This window comes from Pelophylax lessonae (assembly GCF_965119305.1).
Source record: "Pelophylax lessonae genome assembly, chromosome: 13".
NCBI classification, from domain to species: Eukaryota; Metazoa; Chordata; class Amphibia; order Anura; family Ranidae; genus Pelophylax; species Pelophylax lessonae.
This window is the reverse complement of record NC_138780.1, coordinates 54,413,596-54,437,027: the sequence shown is the minus strand read 5'-3', so window position 1 is coordinate 54,437,027 and position 23,432 is coordinate 54,413,596. Positions and strand designations below refer to the sequence as shown.

General features: G+C 44.1%; 1 protein-coding gene across 1 annotated transcript in view; it reads left to right on the top strand.

Moving 5' to 3' along the window:
• TEDC1 (tubulin epsilon and delta complex 1) overlaps positions 1-23,432 on the top strand; it is a 201,375-nt gene that overhangs the window by 3,021 nt on the left and 174,922 nt on the right. The window contains exons 2-3 of the mRNA XM_082242892.1: positions 6,591-6,687; positions 11,906-12,108. Coding sequence (XP_082099018.1) covers positions 6,591-6,687; positions 11,906-12,108 — 300 coding nt within the window. The remainder of the gene's footprint in view (positions 1-6,590; positions 6,688-11,905; positions 12,109-23,432) is intronic.

Below are 23,432 nucleotides of genomic sequence, written 5' to 3'. Positions count from 1 at the left end.
CAATATGATCCTGCATAGCAGGACCGTATGATCTCTGCACTTACACAAGGGAGAAAGACAGGCGGCTGTGTTTACATTAGCCGCCTGCCTTTCTCCCGCTGTAGCGGACAATCGCGAGTAAGCGGCGGACATCGGGTCCGCCGCTCACACGCGGGGGGGGGGCTCTGTGAGCGGGGGCGGGAGCCTCGGGCGGCGTGCGCTCGCCCCCTAGAGCCTCACAGGCTAGCGACGTAATGACTGCTGACGTAATTAGTCGTGCGGCGGTAGGCAAGTGGTTAAAGTTAAAAAATAAATAAACTAAATTGAAACTAAAGGGATCAATAGTCCCGTTTCCATTGCTCCACTGGCATCTGTCCTGTTTTATTTTTTGGCCAGCTTCTTTACATGGCACAGAATGAATTTCAGCATCAAATGACAACAGGAGGGCTGGGACCCCTCGGTTTTTGGACCTATGTAATAACAGTTGTGTTTGAATCCCATTCTCTTCTCTTTTCCTTCTCTTACTGGAATGAATCCTATCTGGACGGCAAGAATCCATCCTTCAATCAAGCCGCTAAGATTTTTGCATACAGTTTTTTTATATCTATATTTAGCAGTGCTATTGGCCTATAACTAGAACAGAGTTGTCTTTCCCTTCTTTAGGAACTACTGTTATATGTGCCTGCAATGATTCAGTTCTTATTTCCCCCTCGTCGCCTATTTCATGTATGAGCAGAGTTTAGGGACCAGTATTACCTTGAATCTCCTATTATAATAGCTAGTTGTATATCCATCTGGACCAGGGCTTTTCTCCGTTGAGGTGTTTTTTTAAAGCCTCACTTATTTTCTCCTGAGAAATTGGTGCCTGGAGAGTTACAATTTTTCTATATCTATTTTAGGAAGCTTTGAATCCTGAATATATTTCATAATCCTTTGTTTTCTATTTTGTTCTACCTCGGGTATGCCTTTTTGTCTAACCGTGTAAGTCTGTTCACACTAGCACGACTTGTCAGGCGACTTGTCAGCCTGACAAGTCGTGCTCACTCGCGGTTCATTGACTGCTATAGGACCCGTTCTACTAGGAGCGACACAAGACTTAGAAAAAGGGTCCTGTACTACTTCGGGGCGACCTCGGAGCGACTTGCATAGACTTCCATTATGTGAAGTCCCTGCAAGTCGCTCCAAAGTCGTGGTGCAATGTAATGCACAAGTCGCCCCCGAAGTAGTAAGTAGGGATGCACCAAATGTTCGGCGGCCGAACATTATTCGGCCGAAAATAGAAAAAATAGCAATTTTGGTGTTTGGCCGAATAAGTAAAAAGGCCGAATAAATTTGTGCCGAACAATGTCAGCGGCGGTCACTAAATGGCGGCCCGCGCGATGCTTCCGCCCGCACCGCGAGCCCGCTACCTAGGGGTCCTTCAGTCCTCTTCCTCATTGCGGCTCCCTGCTCACACGCCGCCGGTGTCCTGTCCGGCCGCGAGTAGGGGGTGTGACGTCACGCGCGCGTCCCGCCCCCTGCTCCTGACTGCGGCTCCTTCACTCGGTCCAGCGAGCGTGACACTATGTGCACGCCCCGCCCCCCTGTTCGCGGCTTTTGGCTCCGACCTGGCTGCAGTTCAGGTATGTGGAGCACATTTGGGGGAGAATACGGTAGCTGCACAAGCATTAGTGTGCAGACTGGCATATTTTGCCATATGTTGCCACTTGCCATGCTCATTAGTGCCCTATATAAAGTGCCCCTTAAAAAAAAAAAAGAAAAAAAATGTGCCCAACAGAGTGCTCCCTTGACATAAAATGTGGCCATCAGCGTGCCCCTTATTTTATGCTAAGGGACATGCTGATGAGCATATTTTATGTTAAGGGGCACTCTGATGGGCATATTTTATGTTAATGGGCATATATTATGTTAAGAGCAACGCTGATTTAAATGTTTTGCCCATCAGAGTGCCCCCTAACATAAAATGTGCCCATCAGCGTGCCCCCTAACATAAAATGTGCCCATCAGCGTGCCCCCTAACATAAAATGTGCCCATCAGCGTGCCCCCTAACATAAAATGTGCCCATCAGCGTGCCCCTTATTTTATGTTAAGGGTCACACTGATGGGAAAATTTTATGCTAAGGGTCACGCTGATGGACACATTTTATGTTAAGGGGAGAGAGAGAGACATGAGAGGACAAGAGAGAGAGAGAGTGAAGGCCCGTACACACGTACCGATCGTCGGCATACAAACGTCGGCGGACGAAAGATCTGCCGATTGTACGCGTGTTAGTATGGTGCCTCCGACAGATGTCTGCGCACAATCCGCGGACAAAAGTCTTTCTTGCAAACATGAAAATTTTTGTCTGCGGACACCAGAACGGACGATTGTACGCCTGTCAGTACAGAATTCGGCCGACAGACCGCAGATTTGCAAGACTGGGCATGCTCAGAAAATTAAAAACACAGGGAAAGTTAACCATTACATGACATCACTTCTGCAGTCAGCTGAAGTCTGCAGACAAAATTCTTGTGCTGTCCTTGTGCTGTCTTTGCACTTTTCAACAGACACCGACATCCCGGGGAGAAAAGACGAACATTTGTATGACGACGATCTGCGTGTGTGTACGGGGCTTTAGAGGACAAGAGAGAGAGAGAGAGAGAAACACGAGAGGACAAGAGAGATAGAGAGACACGAGAGGACAGGAGAGAGAGAGAGACACGAGAGGACAGGAGAGAGAGAGAGACACGAGAGGACAGGAGAGAGAGAGAGACACGAGAGGACAGGAGAGAGAGAGAGACACGAGAGGACAGGAGAGAGAGGGAGACACGAGAGGACAAGAGAGAGAGGGAGACACGAGAGGACAAGAGAGAGAGGGAGACACGAGAGGACAAGAGAGAGAGGGAGACACGAGAGGACAAGAGAGAGAGGGAGACACGAGAGGACAAGAGAGGGAGACCCGAGAGGACAAGAGAGGGAGACCCGAGAGGACAAGAGAGGGAGACCCGAGAGGACAAGAGAGGGAGACCCGAGAGGACAAGAGAGGGAGACCCGAGAGGACAAGAGAGGGAGACCCGAGAGGACAAGAGAGGGAGACCCGAGAGGACAAGAGAGGGAGACCCGAGAGGACAAGAGAGGGAGACCCGAGAGGACAAGAGAGGGAGACCCGAGAGGACAAGAGAGGGAGACCCGAGAGGACAAGAGAGGGAGACACGAGAGGACAAGAGAGAGAGAATGAGCAACTGTCAGAAAACTGCAATAAAATTTTCAACTATTCTGATTTCTGCAGGTACTTGTCTGCTCCATGCACAAGCACCGACAGTGAGAGACTGTTTAGTGCTGCATCTCATGTCATCGATGAGAAGAGGAACCAACTTTCATGTGAGAAAGCAGAGAAACTACTTTTCATAAAGAAGAACCTGCCACTTTTCCTGAAGAAGTAGGCTAAGTAGGCTTATGTCTAGGACAGTTATTCATTTGTTTTGGGTTCATCCACAGTTTTTGCACTATTCAATGCACATTTGTTGTTGTAGACATACAGAGTTACATTCTTTCAGCAGTCAGTTATAGGCCTAACGTAGGCTATTCAAGAAAAGGGCTTCAAAGATGGCAGAATTTTTTTTTTTTTTTTTTTTTTTACTAATTTATTTATTTTAAGTTTTATATTGTGCTTTTAATATTTGCTGGAATGTTCAAAAATGTTCAGTGTTATTTGATTTATTTATCTGAAAAGCAACACAAAATAGTAAAAAGCAAATTTTTACCATTTAATTATTGTAATGGTGAAAAAATTGGCAAAATAAATGGAAAAAATGCGAAACACCGCGTTCGGTATTCGACCTTCGTCCAAGCATTTCATTATTATTCGGCTTCGGCCAAGAATTTCATTTCGGTGCATCCCTAGTAGTAAGGAGTCGTGTCGCCTCAGTGTGAACTGGCTCTACTGTTTATTTTTTCTATATAATTTATTTGCTTTTTTTTTTTTTTTTTTTTTTTTACTCTTTTATAGTCCCAGAAAGATATTTTCCAGGTTTATTTCCCCACTTATATTGCTCTTTGGCCACCCTGTTAAAACAGTCTAGTCTCTTCCTCGAGCCGATCTCATAATTTGTCTCCTTTAACACCAAAGCTTTTTGCATTTCGGCCTCTAGGCTCATTTTGTTTCTTTTTTTTTTTTTTAAATTGAGCACTAACACAGGGGGTTCTGTTTTTATAGTCAAATAACAATTTAAAAAAAATTGGCACGCCCCTACCCATTTGCACATCAGCACTTTTTTTATTTATCCCTTTGTTTCTGTTCAAACTCACACAGCTCTGCTATTTTATATTTGCAGTTTTTTTTTTTTTTCTTGGATCCTATTGCGATAAATATTCCCCTTTTTTTTATATATGCTTTGAGCTTCCCAGGTTGTGGCCAGAGAGACATCGGGGGATTCATTTATTTGGAAGTACTTCAGTTCTTCCTCCACACTTCTTCCCACTTCTTCATCTAGTAGTAATTCTTTATTTAGTCTCCATGAATTTACTTTTTAATGGGACCCTGGGAGTTTTATTTCCATAACTGTTGGAGCATGGTCAGAGTCATTATCCCTATTGATGTAGTGACTATTGCCTCTATCAACCTATGGTCTATCATTATATAGTCCAATCTTGAGTACGTCGAGTGAACGGGGCAATAGAATGAGTAATCTTTTTCTCCCGGATGCTGGATTCGCCAAGCATCTACTAGCTGACCTTTATAAAGCTTGTTTCTGACGTTCCTAAGCTGATGTCCTTCCTTCGTCCGTGCTCTCGATGTACAATCCAGAATTGTATCCATACAAAAGTTGAAGTCCCATGCCAAAAGTAAACTGCCCTTTTTAAAAAAAAAAAAAAAAAAAAAAAAAGACCATATCTAATATTTTCTTTAAATAACCTTTTTGGGTTTTTTGTTTGGACAGTATACGTTTGTTAATGTACAGTCCAAACCCTGTAGTTGTCCCTTCAGAAAGATGTATCGACCATCAGGGTTGACCAATCTTTCTTCCAGGGAGAACCTTACATCTTTAGCAAATCCTATAGCTACTCCCTTTGCTCTTTTTAAGGGTGAGTCTCCATAATAGCAGGTCTGAAAGTGTTTTGAGTATATCTTCACATTTTGTATCCTGTACGATCAGAGTTGTATAAAGTACTCGAAACCCATACTTGAGTAAAAGTACAAGTGCTCGATCAAAAAGTGACTTGAGTAGACGTGGAAGTGTTCAATCAAAAAGTGACTTGAGTAGAAGTACTAAAGTATTCAACATTTTTTGTACTTAAGTATTGCAAGTAGTTTTTAAAAAAAATTTGCTACTCAAGTACTGAAAGTAAAAGTACCAGTAGTTTTGAAAAAAAAATTGCTACTCAAGTACCGAAAGTACAAGTACTGTGTTATGTAGTTATTAAAGAAAGAAGTCAAAAGTTTGAACATCATATTGTTTTTTATTATTTCAAATGCAGCTTTTATTTATACATACAGTTGCATTTATTTTCGTATGCGCTGATAATACACGTTTTGAGCTTCATGAAACCTGTCATCTACTGTTCTGGCAGTGGTAATTTTTATAAAAGTAACGAGTAACTATACAGCACAAAAAAAAAAAAATATTGGAGTAGAAGTATTGAAATCATCGAAAAAATGTAGTGAAGTAAAAGTGGAAGTAGGAAAAACAAAATTCTACTCCAGGAAAGTACAGATACCGCCTTTTAGTACTTAAGTACAGTAGTGAAGTAGTTCTACTTAGTTACTATACATCTCTGTGTACGATATTGGTCTCCTGTAAAAAGTTGCCTCTGAGTTCCTCCAGTAGCTTATATCTTTTAATTGGTGTACTTAGCCCTCTAACATTATACGATAAAATTTTCAGACTATTTGTTTTGATCTCTCTATCGGCTCTCACTGTTTGTTGCTCCCCACAACCTCCACTCATACAAGTCGAGTGAGAGAAGTGGGGGGCCGACTTCGCAGCACTTCCTTGTAAGTCGACCGTTGCGTTCAAAGAGGTTAGTGACCTTTTTATATGGTGGAACCACAAATTTTACACTTCTAGATTACCCCATTCCCTCCATTATCTTCTCTCCCCATGTACCCCCCCTCTTCTCTTCTTCTCCCAACCCCACCTCCCCGATACCTCTCTCCCTCCCCCTTTCCATCTTGATGTTATCCTGACCAACTAATGATCTTATTGTAGGAGTTAGGAGAGATCTACCCATAGGTTCCTCCCGCTATCTACTCTTATCCCTCGGTGATGCTCAGCTAGCGCAATCGTGAAAACTCCCTCCATCCCTGTTGAATGGAAGGGTCCAGATCCTGTCCAGGCTGCCGAATCAAGTCTCAATTCTATATTCGTATCTCTTCTTCTTTCACAGCCTCCTGTAACTAGTTTTCCAGTAAATCATACTGTACAAGGTAGGTAAAGCATAGTGTACAATGTAGGTATAAACAGGTATAGGAGGAGGTGGAATTTTTTTCAAGCAGACCTATATTTAGCCTAAACTTCCACTTTTTTTAAATTTTTTGTTTTAGCAAGTTCATTTATGTAAAACAAAGTAATCGCTTTGAGCTAAACGTTTTTCCAAACCTTAACTTTTCATTTTTGTTTTATTTAACAGGCTTCTGATTTCTGGAAACTATTGCACTGCTTATTAATACAAACCTACTCAAGAAGTGACCATTCATCAAGTTCAAGACATGGAAAGGGGATTAAAGGTGTCTTTATTTTAATTCATGTATTAATAAGTGTTGTGTGTGTTTTGTGTATGTTACTGTAATGAACTGTTGCAAAGCATCTGCTTTTTTGTTTGCTATAGAATAAGCATTTGAGATTTCCACATAACACAGTATAACAAATCATTGAATCTTCAACTCCCTTTCCTCAGCATGCCTTAGCCATAGTTACCTGGGTGAGAAGAAGGTACAGTATATGTAAGAAAAAGATTATTGTACATCACATACAGAGGTTTGGAAAAATGGCAAGGAAGGGAACCATTTAAAAATGAGAACCAGTCTATAGATGGAGTAAAAAAAATAAAAAAAGGTAAGTATAGGTGGTCCTGAGCTCTTCTCCCACTGGCAATCTGCTAATAAAGTGGATTGAAATCCTCCGAAGACCAACTTTCTCATTCACATGGCATCTAGAGATCATAAATCCTCAACCTCTTTAGTTCTGCAAAAGTTCCCCCCCCCCCCCCCCCCCATATTCAAAAAGCTTTTTTTTTTTTTTTTCTTTACCAGGTCACTTGTTAGTTGTGTTTGAGTCATGACCATTTTCATGCTTTCTGAAACTAAGATGAAAGTGTATATTATACCTGTGGGGGTATACCCTCGCACCACTGGATGGGCCTGTGAATTATAAAATCCTGGTTTTTATCTAATATGCAGCAGCTAGGGGATAGATTAAGTGAAGAGAAAAAAAAGCTTCCAGTAGGGGAACCTCACCTCAGCGCTTGCTATATATGAGCTATTTAAAGTGCTCCTATTGTGAATATGTGCCTTTACTGCTTGTGTGGTTACCCCCACTGGGTGCAGTGAAGCAGATCCGACGTCCTCTAAGATGAAAGCAAAACCAAACTTTTGATTTTAAAAGCAAAAAAAAAAAAAAAAAAAAAAAAAAGGTGTGTGTGTGTGTGTGTGTGTGTGTATATATTATTCACAGTATCTCACAAGAGTGAGTACATCTCTCACATTTTTGTAAATATTTTATTATACCTATTATGTGACAACACTGAAGAAATGAAACTTTGCTACAATGTAAAGTAGTGAGTGTACAGCTTGTATAACAGTGTAAATTTGCTGTCCCCTCCAAAATAACTCAACACACAGCCATTCATGTCTAAACCGCTGGCAATAAAAGTGAGTACACCCCTAAGTGAACATGTCCAAATTGGGCCCAAAGTGTCAATATTTTGTGTAGCCAGCATTATTTTCCAGCACTGCCCTATACGTCTTGGGCATGGAGTTCATCAGAGCTTCACAGGTTGCCACTGGAGTCCTCTTTCACTCCTCCATGATGAGATCACAGAGCTGGTGGATGTTAGAGACCTTGTGCTCCTCCACCTTCCATTTCAGGATGCCCCACAGATGCTCAATTGGGTTTAGGTCTGGAGACATTGACCAGTCCATTACCTTTACCCTCGGCTTCTTTAGCAATACAGTGGTCGTCTTGGAGGTGTTTGGGGTCGTTATCATGTTGAAATACTGCCCTGCAGCCAAGTCTCCGAAGGGAGGGAATCATGCTCTGCTTCAGTATATCACAGTACATGTTGGCATTTATGGTTCCCTCAAAGAACTGTAGCTGCCCAGTGGCGGCAGCACTCATGCAGCCCCAGACCATGACACTCCCACCATGCTTGACTGTAGGCAAGACACACTTTTCGTTGTACTCCTCACCTGGTTGCCGCCACACACGCTTGACACCATCTGAACCAAATGCGTTTATCTTGGTCTCCTCAGACCACAGGACATGGTTCCAGTAATCCATGTCCTTAGTCTGCTTGTCTTCAGCGAACAGTTTGCGGGCTTTCTTGTGCATCATCTTTTAGAAGAGGCTTCCTTCTGGGATGACCGCCATGCAGACCAATTTTATGCTGTGTGCGGCGTATGGTCTGAGCATGGACAGGCTGACCCCCCCCCCCCACCCCTTTAACCTCTACAGTAATGCTGGCAGCACTCGTATGTCTATTTCCCAAAGACAACCTCTGGATATGACGCTGAGCATGTGCACTCAACTTCTTTAGTCAACCATGCGTATCAGCATGGACACTCTTGACTTTGCAATATTTGCCCACTCTTCTTTGCAAAAACACTCCAAATCTGTCAGATTGCAAGGGCATCTGTGGACAGCCCTCTTCAGATCACCCCACAGATTTTCACAGCCCATCAGATTCAGGTCTGGGCTCTGGCTGGGCCATTCCAAAACTTTAATCTTCTACTGGTGAAGCCATACCTTTTTTGTTGATTTGAATGTATGCTTTGGATCGTTGTCATGCTGAAAGAAAGTTCCTCTTCAGGTTTAGCTTTCTAGCAGAAGCCTGAAGGTTTTGTGCCAGTATTGACTGGTATTTGGAACGGTTAATTCCCTCTACCTTGACTAAGGCCTCTGTTCCAGCTAAAGAAAAATGGCTCCAAAGCATGTTGCTGCCACCACCATGCTTCACTGTGGGTATGGTGTTCTTTTTGTGATGTGCAGTGTTTTTTACGCCAAACCTTGTTCTTCTATAAATTCTTCTTTTAACCTTCCTTCTTCTTTTATCCTATTTTATGCCAGGAGCGGTCCTTTTATTGTCTTCCAATTTGGGGGTTTATTTTCCCAATTCTCCAGAATGATACTTTGCATTTCCCAGAGGATTTAAAAGAATTCTCTAAGAAACTGGGATTACAAAGTAGCTGAGATCCTTTTTTTTTCCCCACTAAACACAGGGATATTATTTGGTCTACAATTAGTTGGTATATATGTGTGTACCCATAAATTGGAATGTGTTTTTTCTCTAATAGAGTGTTTTTCAATTTTGATATATATTTTTAATTTTTATTATTAAACACTGGGTTATTATTTGGTGCACAATCAGTGGGTGTATGTATGTGTGTGTGTGTGTGTGTGTGTGTATATGTATATGTGTGTGTGTGTGTGTGTGTGTGTGTGTGTGTGTATATGTATATAATATATATATATATATATATATATATTATACACAGTGCCTTGCGAAAGTATTCGGCCCCTTTGAACTTTGCGACCTTTTGCCACATTTCAGGCTTCAAACATAAAGATATATATAAAACTGTAATTTTTTGTGAAGAATCAGCAGCAAGTGGGACACAATCATGAAGTGGAACGAAATTTATTGGATATTTCAAACTTTGTTAACAAATAAAAAACTGAAAAGTTGGGCGTGTTTATTTATTCAGCCCCTTTACTTTCAGTGCAGCAAACTCTCTCCAGAAGTTCAGTGAGGATCTCTGAATGATCCAATGTTGACCTAAATGACTAATGATTATAAATAGAATCCACCTGTGTGTAATCAAGTCTCCGTATAAATGCACCTGCACTGTGATAGTCTCAGAGGTCCGTTTAAAGTGCAGAGAGCATCATGAAGAACAAGGAACACACCAGGCAGGTCCGAGATACTGTTGTGGAGAAGTTTAAAGCCGGATTTGGATACAAAAAGATTTCCCAAGCTTTAAATATCCCAAGAAGCACTGTGCAAGCGATAATCTTGAAATGGAAGGAGTATCAGACCACTGCAAATCTGCGAAGACCTGGACGTCACTCTAAACTTTCAGCTCCTACAAGGAGAAGACTGATCAGAGATGCAGCCAAGAGGCCCATGATCACTCTGGATGAACTGCAGAGATCTACAGCTGAGGCGGGAGACTCTGTCCATAGGACAACAATCAGTCGTATACTGCACAAATCTGGCCTTTATGGAAGAGTGGCAAGAAGAAAGCCATTTCTTAAAGATATCCATAAAAAGTGTCGTTTAAAGTTTGCCACAAGCCACCTGGGAGACACACCAAACATGTGGAAGAAGGTGCTCTGGTCAGATGAAACCAAAATCTAACTTTTTGGCAACAATGCAAAAACGTTATGTTTTGGCGTAAAAGCAACACAGCTCATCACCCTGAACACACCATCCCCACTGTCAAACATGGTGGTGGCAGCATCATGGTTTGGGCCTGCTTTTCTTCAGCAGGGACAGGGAAGATGGTTAAAATTGATAGGAAGATGGATGGAGCCAAATACAGGACCATTCTGGAAGAAAACCTGATGGAGTCTGCAAAAGACCTGAAACTGGGACGGAGATTTGTCTTTCAACAAGACAATTATCCAAAACCTAAAGCAAAATCTACAATGAAATGGTTCACAAATAAACATATCCAGGTGTTAGAATGGCCAAGTCGAAGTCCAGACCTGAATCCAATCGAGAATCTGTGGAAAGAACTGAAAACTGCTGTTCACAAATGCTCTCCATCCAACCTCACTGAGCTCGAGCTGTTTTGGAAGGAGGAATGGGCAAAAATTTCAGTCTCTCGATGTGCAAAACTGATCGAGACATACACAAAGCGACTTACAGCTGTAATCGCAGCAAAAGGTGGCGCTGCAAAGTATTAACTTAAGGGGGCTGAATAATTTTGCACGCCCAATTTTTCAGTTTTTTATTAAGTTTGAAATATCCAATAAATGTCGTTCCACTTCATGATTGTGTCCCACTTGTTGATTCTTCACAAAAAATTACAGTTTTATATCTTTGTTTGAAGCCTGAAATGTGGCAAAAGGTCAAAAAGTTCAAGGGGGCCGAATACTTTCACACTGTATATACCCTAAAATAGGAATGAGTGGGTTTTTTTTTTTTTTCCCTTCAAAGAGGAATTATTTAGCGACACAAGTATTTGTTTTATGTGTGTGTGTGTGTGTGTGTGTGTGTGTGTGTGTGTGTATGTATGTATGTATGTATGTATGTATGTATGTATATGTATATATATATATATATATATATATATATATATATATATATATATATATATATATATATATATATATATATATATATATATATATATATATATATATATATATATATATATATATATACACCCTTAAATAAAATAAATTTAGTAGATAGAAGACCCCCCCCCCCCTTTTCTCTTTCCTCCCTCAAAAAAAAAAAAGGGGAAAGGAAAAGAGGGGTAAAATCTATAAGCTGAAGACACCCAAAAATATCTTTCTAAAGTTTTGTGTAAACAAATATCTTTCCATATTGTCGTAATGTCTTTTTAAATATTTTTATTACATTTCTTCACATGCATAACAAATATAAAAATAAGGTTTAGAACTTTAAATTCTGTACTGGATACTGCATACTGGAGTTAAGCGTTAAAATGTTTGAAACACGCAGAGCTTTAACATACCAACAAAATGTATCTTTTTCAGGGAATGAAATTAGAGATGTTAAAAGTATACTGCAGATTCAAGGCTATGGCCGACCCGCTTTTTATGAACTCCCGGATGATGGCACAGAAGGCAGCAGGGAAATATTACTAGCATTCTCATGGCTCTTATACACAAGAAAAATACTTGAAATCATTTTGGAGAAGAAAAGAGTTGAATTTGGAGATCAAATTGCATTTTGCACGGTATGTATTCGGACTTAAAAAAAACAAACAAGCAAGTAAAATGATTATATAATTTTCCTACTGTCAGGCCCTGAATCTGAACCCAGGACCGCTGCTCTGTCTGGCAAGGTCTGTCTCTCTTCTTGCTGAGCTTCCTGGAATGCTGGACAGCACCCTCTCTGATCCATTGGACAATCCTGCCCTATTTCTGCCTAAATTTTGAACTCCTTGCTCCTTCTGCAAACTTAATGTTTAAGCCTTGCCTTTGCACTTGCCAATTTTTTATATTCTCTCCAGCCAATTTCTCTTGTCACTCTTGCTGTTGTCTATATCTTTCCTACCACTTGTTACCAACCTTGGGCTTGTTCTCAACTACACTTCTGCTTAATCCCAACCTGCAACCACTCTGAACTAAGCAAGTAGGGATAAGCAGAAACGTAGTCATTAAACAAACAAACAAAAAGCTCAATCTGCTACTGAACCCTGGATTGCTCAAAAACTCACCTCCACCTTCTGGAACTCTGGTGAACACTGGTTAGTTCTTAGATTCTGCACCTCAGGAGAGCCCATGCCATCTGCCAGGTTTACTTTCTTCTGTACATATTTAGCTTGTCAATGGGTGCTGCTCTACTGCTATAGCTATTGGCCTCTGAGCCTGATGCCAGACCGTGACAGCAAAATCTGACCCAAACATTGCAGGCATCAAATTGCAGAGCTGCAAGAGTTTGGTGTTGCCTATAAAGCAAAACTTGCCAAACTGTAAAATTGTGGCAAAAGGGCAACAGAAATCCATGCTCTTCTGAAAGAATTGCTGGTGAAAAAAGGATTCCACCCTGCGTCAGTGCATTAATTACAGGGATTTGAATAAAATCACTATTCAAAACCATCATCCACTTTCTTTAATCTCTGAAATGTTGGACAGACTCTGTTTTACCAAAGTCTTTGCAAAACTAGACTTACAGCGCCATATAACCTTGTCTGTATTCGTCAAGGAGATTAATGGAAGACTGCCGTCAGAGCTAGATATGGGCATCTCAAATTATGCCTTTTTGTTTTTAGCCTTTGCAATGCTCCAGCAACTTTTCAACACTTCATCAATGATGTTTTTCGAGATCTGTTGGAGCAGTTTTTGATTTGCTAATTTGGATGACATTCTCCTCTTTTCTGACAACTTGGAGGAACATCGCAAGCAAGTTTTCACTGTCTTTTGAAAAACTTAGGGAAGAATCAAATAAAACTGAAGAACTGTCAGTTTGCATGAACCCATATCCAGTTCTTAGGGTGTATTATTTCTCCAGAAGGAGTGAGCATGGATCTCGAGAAGGTCAAAGCCATGGTGGATTAGCCTGCCCCTAGGAACATTAAGGAGGTGCGATTTTTGATTTGCCAACTTCAACAGAAACCTCTCTAAAGTAATAGCATAAATTACGCAGCGGACAAAGGGATTCCCTTTTGTGTGGTCACCTAGGGCACAGACTGTAAGGTAAACTTTGGCTAAGGGTTAAGGCGTAAGCATAGACAGGCAAGTCGGGTCAGCAACAAGTCTTTGGCAGCAAAAGAGTTGTCCAGGAATCGGGCAAAGTCCAAAAATCCAGAAGTTCAACAGTTCAGAATGAGAACATGCACCCAGGGAACAAATCCACACAAACTGGCCCAGAGCACAGGAAGTCCTTGCTATTTGCAAGCTGAGCTGATCACTGACTGCAGCTGGAAGGCAGGTGGAGCCAAACAGTCCCAGGGGTAGAAGCACCAGAGACTTGGACCCTCCGGTGGCAGAGTTGACAGAGTTGCAGCACAGAACCGGAAAGGTCCCAGGTTCAAAACAAGACAGGCACATGACACAGACCATCACAAACCACCAGTAATCTAGGTGTCCCCAGGCTGGGCTAAGGATAATGTGTATTCAATTCTTCAGTTACTAAGGTGCTGCAGCTCTCATGATCACCTGGGTGGTGGACATATGCCTACATAGACATAGGAAAAAAAAAAAAACAGCGCGCACCTCCGCCCTAATGGGATACAGTTTATGAAGACAAAGGATAAAAAGCTTGCAGCTACTGCACTCCCATTTAGAAGCAAATAGGAAAGCGTGTGAATGGGTGCGATCACCTCTACAGGTGATAAGAGTCCACCTCTCCTAGTATCACGGCTTGTTACACCAATGCCAGATGTCGGCTGAATAGGGCGCATGCTCAGTAGATCGGAGCGGTGTCCCGACAGTTAAATATCTGTCCAAAAGAATGAGAAATGTTGGCTCACATTGACACAGCAGTCATTGCCACATCCCTAAATCATAATCCGAACAGTATAAAAATGGTTAGGGGCAGGCCCGGCGCTCAATCAAGTCAAAGGCTGAAGGAATGCCAGCACTGCACCTTTCCAAGCTCATGGGATTTTCAAGGGCAATGATTGGTGGTAAGTTGTGATAGAAAATTTAACAAGGACAGTTACGGTATAAAAGGAATTAATTGTATTCAAATTGCAAATACAAATGTTAAAAGCAACATAAAACAGACATATACATATCCAAACATAATAGAAAAACAATGAACAGCAGTATGGATCACATAGGTCCTACATGTTTGCCGAGGCATAGATCCTCACAGAATGGCTTCCTCAGGGACCAAACAGGTGTAATCCCATTACTGATTCTAAAGCTGGATACACACTATCCAACTTTTGTGGTTAGATTTCCTTCAGATTTACCTTTTTCTATGTAGTGCAAGGGCCTGCCAGATTGCATTCAAATTGAAAGGGTTTAGGTTTGACCTCATATTATATAGTTTTGGTAAGTCTAAAGGAAAAAGTCTTCAGAAAATCTTATAGTGTGTATGGCCCATAAGTAGCAAGATGTAATATAAATTTGTTAATAGGAACAAAAAAGTACAACAGAGTCATGTATATAAATATACAAACCTGTCAAGCACATTAGAGATGACCCCCTAAACAAGTACAACATGTTCCTACTCAAACAATGCTTACCATTTAATTTCATATAATGTATGACATCTGTTGAACGTGACGACAGCCCACAATACTAAAGCACAGCAGGAAGTTAACCCGGCAGTGGCCAGAAGGAAAGTCTGGCAAATGCCCAGGGTCCCCAAATATGGTAGGCATTGGACCGGGCTACAGCAAACTAGCAGAGTGATTGTGTCCAGGGAAGAGAAACACTTTACCTACAAAATAGATAGATAGATATAAAAAGAGAGAGGGAGAAAAAGGGCCCATAATAGGCACCTCAATCAGTAAAAATATAATATATGCCAGTGTCAATATAGTAAGGATGATCCTGTATATGGCGAGCAAATGCTCTTTTGGTCTTCCCTACATAGAAAGATACACAGATGCAGCTGGCAAGGTAGACAACCCCCTCGGTGCGGTAGGTAGCATGGAAACGGGGTTTGAGAACTCCTCCACGTGGGAGGGGAAGTACATTACCCTACCTTACCCAAGGACATTCTGCACAATCGCCACAGCGCAATGTGCCAAAGCCACCAGTAGCCCCTACCAAGGTCTCATCTGGCCATTGATGGTGACTGTGGACCAGTTTGTCCCTGAGAGAGGGGGCCCTATGGTAGACTATCTCAGGTGATTGTCGAATATATTTTGAAATGGTCATGTCAGTGAGAAAATGCCAATTCTTATCAAGCAAATTTCGAATTATCTGATGGGAATTATACCTTGTAGTAATTTTGGTGGTATTCAGGGGTTTTTTGACCTTGGAGCCAAAAATCAGGTTGTCTCTCGACTGAATGATGGTTCTGTTATATGCCTTTTTAAGTGTCCTTCTACTATAGCCTTGTGCCAGCAACCGGGTTTGTAAGGTCTTTTCTTCCCGTTTTTTGAAATCACTGTCCAACGCACAATTACGTCGGATCCAAAGATATTGAGAGTAAGGAATGCTGCGTACAAGTGGTCGAGGATGACCACTTGTAGAGTGAAGGATGGTATTCCCCCACTGTAGCCTTGCGGTACAGTGAGGTGTGTAATGTACCATCGTTATTGAGAAATATCATTGTGTCCAGAAAAGGAATACTGCTGGTATCATATTGGACAGTGAATTTTAAATTGAAGTTGTTCACTGAAAAATATTCAACCAAGGCAAGTAATTCAGTAGACGTGCCTGTCCAGACGATGAAATACCTGTCATCAGGATCCTCGGCAGTGAGCTGTCATGCTACATCTTACAGTGATGGGTCCAGGAGAGGGGATCTCGCCTATTTACACACTGACTTTTTTGCTTCTAAATGTTAGTACAATAGCTGCAAGTATTTTATCATTTGTTTCCATGAACGGTATCGCACTAGGGTGGATGTTTGTTTTTTTTCTACATGACACAGACTGCTTTTAGTAAGCTAAAGACTTTTCACTTCTGCACCAATATTGGTACATCCCGATCCTGAACTACCATTTTTTTTTTTTTTCTTTTGTGGAAGTGTATGCTTCAGACTGTTTATGACATAAGCCCCGTACACACGTACTGATCGTCAGCCGAACGATCGGCCGTCTTTTGTCCAGGGCTGTCGTGTCTGTTGAAAACTGCAAAAGACTGCACATGAATTTTGTCGGCCAACAACAGCCGACTGCAGAAGTGATGTCATGTGATGGTTAACTTTCCTTGTCTTTTTTCTTTTCTGAGCATGCCCAGTCTTGCAAATCTGCTGTCTTGTCGGCCGAAATCTGTACTGACTGGCGAACAATCGGCCATTCTGGTGTTGGCCAACAAAAATTTTAATGCCTGCACACCCGATTTCTGTTCGGCCGAAAATGCGCTGTCGGTTGTCGGAAGCATCATACTAACAAGCCGACAATCGGCCGATCGTTCGGCGGCTGAATATTTAACGCCGACAATCGGTACGTGTGTACGGGGCTTAAGTCCTCATAAGCTGAAACGCATCAACTGATCTTATCAGCAGTTGTGTTCTGTGGTTCCTGAATAAAGATGAAGATTTTTTAAGGGTAACTACTGGTGTGCGGATCATCTTTCTACATATGCTTCAGACTTAGATGCTTTCCTTTCTCAAAGAGAAGAAAAGCTGCAGCTTCGTCCTTTGTGCTTATTTCTCTAATTTATCATCTTCAGACAAAAAGAATTATGACATTGGAAATAGAGCTGCTAGCGATTAACTACTTGCCGACCGCCGTAAGTAAATATACTGCGGCGGTCAGCCCCGGCCAGGCAAAGTGACGTGTGTATATATACGTCACTAGCCTGTCACCGGCTTGTGAGCCAATAGCGGGCCGCGGCTCGTTCACTAAGTAGTCAGTGCGTGTGACCGGCGGACCCGATGTCCGCCGGTCACTCGTCGATCGTCGGTAGAGAGGGAGAAAGGCAGACGGCTAATGTAAACAAGCCGCCTGTCATTCTCCCCTGTGTAAAAATGGAGATCAGACGGTTCTACTATGTAGAACCGTTGATCTCTGTTTTTACAATAGTAAACATGTCCCATCACAGTTAGAAACACGCCCCTGGACACACTTAACCCCTCCCTCTCCAATACAGTTAACCCCTTCCCTGCCAGTGTCATTTTTACAGTAACAGTGCATATGTATAGCACTGATTACTGCAGTAATGTCACTGGTAACCCCAAAAGTGTAAAAAATGTCAGTCAAGGGTCCGATCTGTCCGCCGCAGTGTCAGTCCCGCAAAAAAAATCGCAGATTGCCGCCATTACACGTTAAAAAAAAAAAAAAACACCAAAAATGACAAAAATCTTTTCCTTTTTTAGTAAACACGATAACTTTTGCGCAAACCAATCAAAATACGCTTTTTGCAATTTTTTTTTTCTTTTTTACCAAACATGTCGCATAAAACAAATTGGGCGAAAATGTTAAATTTCTGATTTTTTACATTTTTTTTTTTTTGGAATTTCGTATAAAAGAAAATGTGAAAAATTTTATTTTTTGCAAAATTTACGCTATTTTTTTGTTTATAGCGCATGATCAAAAAATCGCACAGGTGATCAAATACCACCAAAAGAAAGCTCTGTTTGTGGGAAAAAAAGGACGTCAAATTCGTTTAGGTACAGCATCGCACGACCGCGTAATTGTCCGTTAAAGTCACGCAGTAAAAAATTGCAAAAAAACCCCTGGTCAGGAAGGGGGTAAAATCTTCCGGGGCTTAAGTGGTTAAGGAAGCATTTTGCAAATTGAGGCAACTGCTGGAAGGGGCTACTATTCTGTAACTGCTCCCTAATAGGGTTGAGCGAACACCTAGATGTCCGTGTTCGACGGGTTCGGCCGAACTTTAAAAAAAAGTCCGGGTCCGTGTCCCGGACTTTTACCGAACTTTTCCCGGACACCGAACCCCATTGAAGTCAATGGGGACCCGAACTTTAAGGCACTAAAATGGCTCTAAAACACCAAAGGAAAGGGCTAGAGTGCTGCAAATGGCAGCAAAACGTAATTAAGAGCATGGCAAGTGCTCTGCAAACAAATGTGGATAGGGAAATAACTTAAAACAACAAAAAAAAAACAGAAAAATAAAACAATGTTCTTCTTCATCTCTGAAGGACGAGGCCCATATGGAGTAGGAGGGAGGTTGAGGTGGTGGTGGATGTGGCGGTGACATAGGCGTGCGCACAGGGTGTGCTGGGTGTGCCTGGGCACACCCTAATCACCTAGGGCACATAGCATTGCCAGTGAGGAGATGGGAAAGATCTCCCTGGGACCTGCTCTGCTCTATTTCTCCTTGCCTACAGGTACATGGCCCCGATACATTACTCTCCCTGCTGGCAAACACATGCATGTGTATTTCAACTTTGGGGTGCACACCTTAATGCAATAGGCTGCGCACACCTATGGGCGGTGTAGGTGGAAGCGGCGGTGGAGGAGGACCAGGGCCGGATTAACAGCATCATGGGCTTGGTGCTGAGGATTTTGAAGGGCCTTAAGGGCCGTGCCTTGCCATGCACCCAGAGGAGGAAGGGTGCAGCCATGCATGCCTAATTCAACATGGGATGCTGTCTCTGAAGCCCATAAACACATCCATGCATCGCCAACTGTCCCTCCTTGTCCGGCCTTCACGCTGTGTGGGGAGGTTCTGAGGGTGCTGCCTGGGGAAGCGAGCATAGAAGCCAGACTTCTGTGTTTACAAGTGACAGAAGAGCGGTAACAGTGAATATGGCCAACCCGGGGCCTATATAAAAGGTAGGGGCCTGGAGCTGCAGCTCCAATAGCCCCTACATTAATCTGGCCCTGAGGAGGAGGACGAGGTAGCCAACACTGCTTCTTTTCAAAAATTTTAAATGAGGGTACACCCCAAAAGAGTGAGAAAGAGCAAAAATGGAACAATGGGTGGGTAAGGTCGGTATCCATTGCTATTCTGCATAAGGTACGGAAAAGTCCCGTGGGATCCATGCCTGGTTCATTTTAATGAACGTGAGCTTGTCCACATTGTCTCTGGACAGGCGGCTGCGCTTGTCTGTTATAACGCCCCCAGCCGTGCTAAATACCCGTTCAGATAATACACTGGCTGCAGGGCACGCCAGCACCTCCAAGGCGTAAAGGGCAAGCTCAGGCCATGTGCCCAATTTGGAGACCCAGAAGTTGAAGGGGGCAGACCCGTCATTCACTACATGTAGGCGTGTGCACACATACTGCTCCACCATGTTGGTAAAATGCTGCCTCCTGCTAAGACGTTCCATCTGAGCTGCTGGTGCTGCTGTTTGTTGTGGCGTGCTGACAAAGCTTTTCCACATTTCGGCCATGCTAACCCTGCCTTCTGAGGTGCTGGCGGTGCCCTGGTTGCGTTGGCGACCTCCTCCTCCTCCTCCTCTGCCTTGTGCTTCCACTGTGGCCCCGCTGTCAGATGGGAATGCCAGCAGCATGGCGTCTACCAGCGTGCGCTTGTACTCGCGCATCTTGCGATCGCGCTCCAGTGAGTGAATTAAGGACGGTACGTTGTCCTTGTAACGGGGATCCAGCAGCGTGGCCACCCAGTAATCAGCACAAGTTAGAATGTGGGCAACTCGGCGGTCGTTGTGGAGACACTGCAGCATGTAATCGCTCATGTGTGCCAGGCTGCCCAGAGGCGACGAAAGGCTGTCCTCTGTGGGAGGTGTATCGTCCGTGTCCTCTGTATCCCCCCAGCCACGCACCAGTGATGGCCATGAGCTGGCCTGGGTGCCACCCTGCTGTGAACATGGTTCCATCTCCTCCTCCAGCTCCTCCTCCTCCTCATCCTCCTCATCCTCCAGAACTGTGCCCCTGCTGGACAATTGCGTCCCTGGCGTTTGCGTGTGCAGGAACCCACCCTCGGAGCCCCTTGCGAATGACTGCCCTGAAAGCCTTGGAAATGTTACCTCTTCATCCTCCTCCTCCTCCTCATCCTGTGCCACATCCTCTTCCATCATCGCCCGAATTGTTTTTTCAAGGAGGCATAGAAGTGGGATAGTTAAGCTGAGAACGGCGTCATTGCCACTGGCCATGTTGGTGGAGTACTCAAAACAGCGCAACAAGGCACACAGGTCTCGCATGGAGGCCCAGTTATTGGTGGTGAAGTGGTGCTGTTCCGCAGAGCGACTCACGCGTGCGTGCTGCAGCTGAAACTCCACTATGGCCTGCTGCTGCTCGCACAGTCTTTCCAGCATGTGCAAGGTGGAGTTCCACCTTGTGGGCACGTCACATATGAGGCGGTGAGCGGGAAGGCCGAAGTTACGCTGCAGCGCTGCCAGGCGAGCAGCAGCAGGGTGAGAACGCCGAAAGTGCGCACAAACGGCCCGCACTTTCTGCAGCAGCTCTGACATATCGGGGTAGTTTTTAAGGAACCTCTGCACCACCAAATTCAGCACATGCGCCAGGCAAGGGATGTGCGTCAAACCGGCTAGGCCCAGAGCTGCTATGAGATTTCGCCCGTTATCACACACCACCAGGCCGGGCTTGAGGCTCGCTGGCAGCAACCACTCATTTGTCTGCTGTTCCATGCTCCTCCACAACACCTGCGCGGTGTGTGGTTTGTCCCCCAAACAGGCAAGTTGTAAAACTGCCTGCTGTCGTTTACCCCTGGCCGTGCTGAAGTTGGTGGTGAAGGTGTTACGCTGTCCGGATGAGGAGGCGGTAGAGGATGAGGAAGCGGAGTAGGAGGAGTTACGAACAGGAGGCAAACTGAAGCGCCCTGCAATCCTCGGTGGTGGAAGGACATGCGCCAAATTGCTATCCGCCTCAGGCCCATCCGCCACTGCATTTACCCAGTGTGCCGTTAGGGAGATATAACGCCCCTGACCGTGCTTACTGGTCCACGTATCCGTAGTTAGGTGGACCTTGGCACAGATGGCGTTGCGCAGTGCACACCTGATATTTTCCCCCACTTGGTTGTGCAGGGAAGGGATGGCTTGCCTGGAAAAGTAGTGGCGGCTGGGCACGACGTACTGTGGGACAGCCACCGACATAAGGTTTTTAAAACTGTGCGTCTCCACCAGACGGAATGACAGCATTTCAAAGGCCAATAATTTTGAAATGCTGGCATTCAGGGCCAGGGATCGCGGGTGGGTAGGGGGGTACTTCCTCTTCCTCTCAAGTGTTTGGGAGATGGAAAGCTGAACGCTTCCACGGGACATTGTGGAGATGGTTGTTGGTGACCCAGGTGGTGGTGTTGCTGACAGATCGTCTGTTTGCGGGGTGGCAGGTGCCGGTATCACTACAGATGTGGCTGGAGCGGCCGAGACTGCAGCAGAAGAGGAAGCAGGATGAGCCAGAGACGTTTCTTGGTTTTGAAGGTGTGTACTCCACTGCAGCTCGTGCTTTGCACTTAGATGCCTGATCATGCAGGTTGTGCTCAGGTTGAGAAGGTTCATGCCTCGCTTCAAGCTCTGATTGCACAGGGTGCAAACCACTCGTGTCCTGTCATCAGCACATTTTCTAAAGAACTTCCACGCAAGAGAACTCCTTTGAGCTGACTTTGGTGCGCTCGTTCCCTTGCTGCGTTGGGCAGTAGCGGGCGTAGTGTCTAGGGCACGGCCGCTCCGCTTCTGCACCCTGCTCCCTCTTCTGCTGTGCTGGTGGCTCTGTGCGACCACCGCCTCTTCCTCCAAACTACTCAGGTCACCTGCATGACGTTCATTCCATGTGGGGTCGAGGACCTCATCGTCCTCCACATCATCTTCCACCCAGTCTTCACCCCTGCCCTCCTTGTCGGTCTCCACAATGCTGAACGCCGCAGCAGTTGGCACCTGCGTTTCGTCATCATCGGAGACGTGCTGCGATGATCCTTGCATGTACTCATCTTGAGAAATAAGTGGTTGGGCATCGCTGCACTCAATCTCTTCCACTTCTGGGGCAGGGCTAGGTGGATGGCCCTGGGAAACCCTGCTGACAGAGTCCTCAAAAAGAATAAGAGACTGCTGTATGGCTTGGGGCTCAGACTGCTGGCCTGATTTGCAAGGGGGTGAGGTGAAAGACGGTTGGACATTGGCTGCAGGTGCCAACTCTGACCTTTCTGCAGTAGACTGGGTGGGAGACAATGTGAAGGAACTGGAGGCACTGTCAGCAGCAAACCAATCTACTATCGCCTCAACTTGTTCTGGCCTCATCACTTCTAGGGGCGTTTGATGCCCTATCAAATACTGATGCAGGTTCTGTCGCCTACTCACACTTGAGGAAGGTGTTTCACTTGTGCGTGTAGCTGGCACAGATCGACCATGTCCTCTCCTTGCAACAGGAGCTCTACCAGCAGCACCACGACCCAGGCCACGGCCCTTATTTGACGGTCTCCTCATATTTCTGTAATTTAAGATCTTGCCCTAGAAAGGTTTTTATTGAATAGCGGAATAGAAAATATGATCCAAAAAAAGTGTATGTATATCACACGTACACAACCACACTAGGCCCCAATTACTATTGTTTGTACCCCTAAAAGGCTAGATGAGGAGTAGGGGGAGTATGGAACAGGCAGCACCCTCAAACCTTCAGAAGTATGAGATGAACCCCAACAACTTGGAAAGGTGGATCTCTCTCACACGTACCGACACAGACTATCCCGCAATTCAATTGATCCTCAAAGGTTTTTATTGAATAGCGGAATAGGAAATATGATCAAAAAAAGTGTATGTATCTCGCACGTACACAACCACACTAGGCCCCAATTACTATTGTTTGTACCCCTAAAAGGCTAGATGAGGAGTAGGGGGGGTATGGAACAGGCAGCACCCTCAAACCTTCAGAAGTATGAGATGAACCCCAACAACTTGGAAAGGTGGATCTCTCTCACACGTACCGACACAGACTATCCCGCAATTCAATTGATCCTCAAAGGTTTTTATTGAATAGCGGAATAGGAAATATGATCAAAAAAAGTGTATGTATCTCGCACGTACACAACCACACTAGGCCCCAATTACTATTGT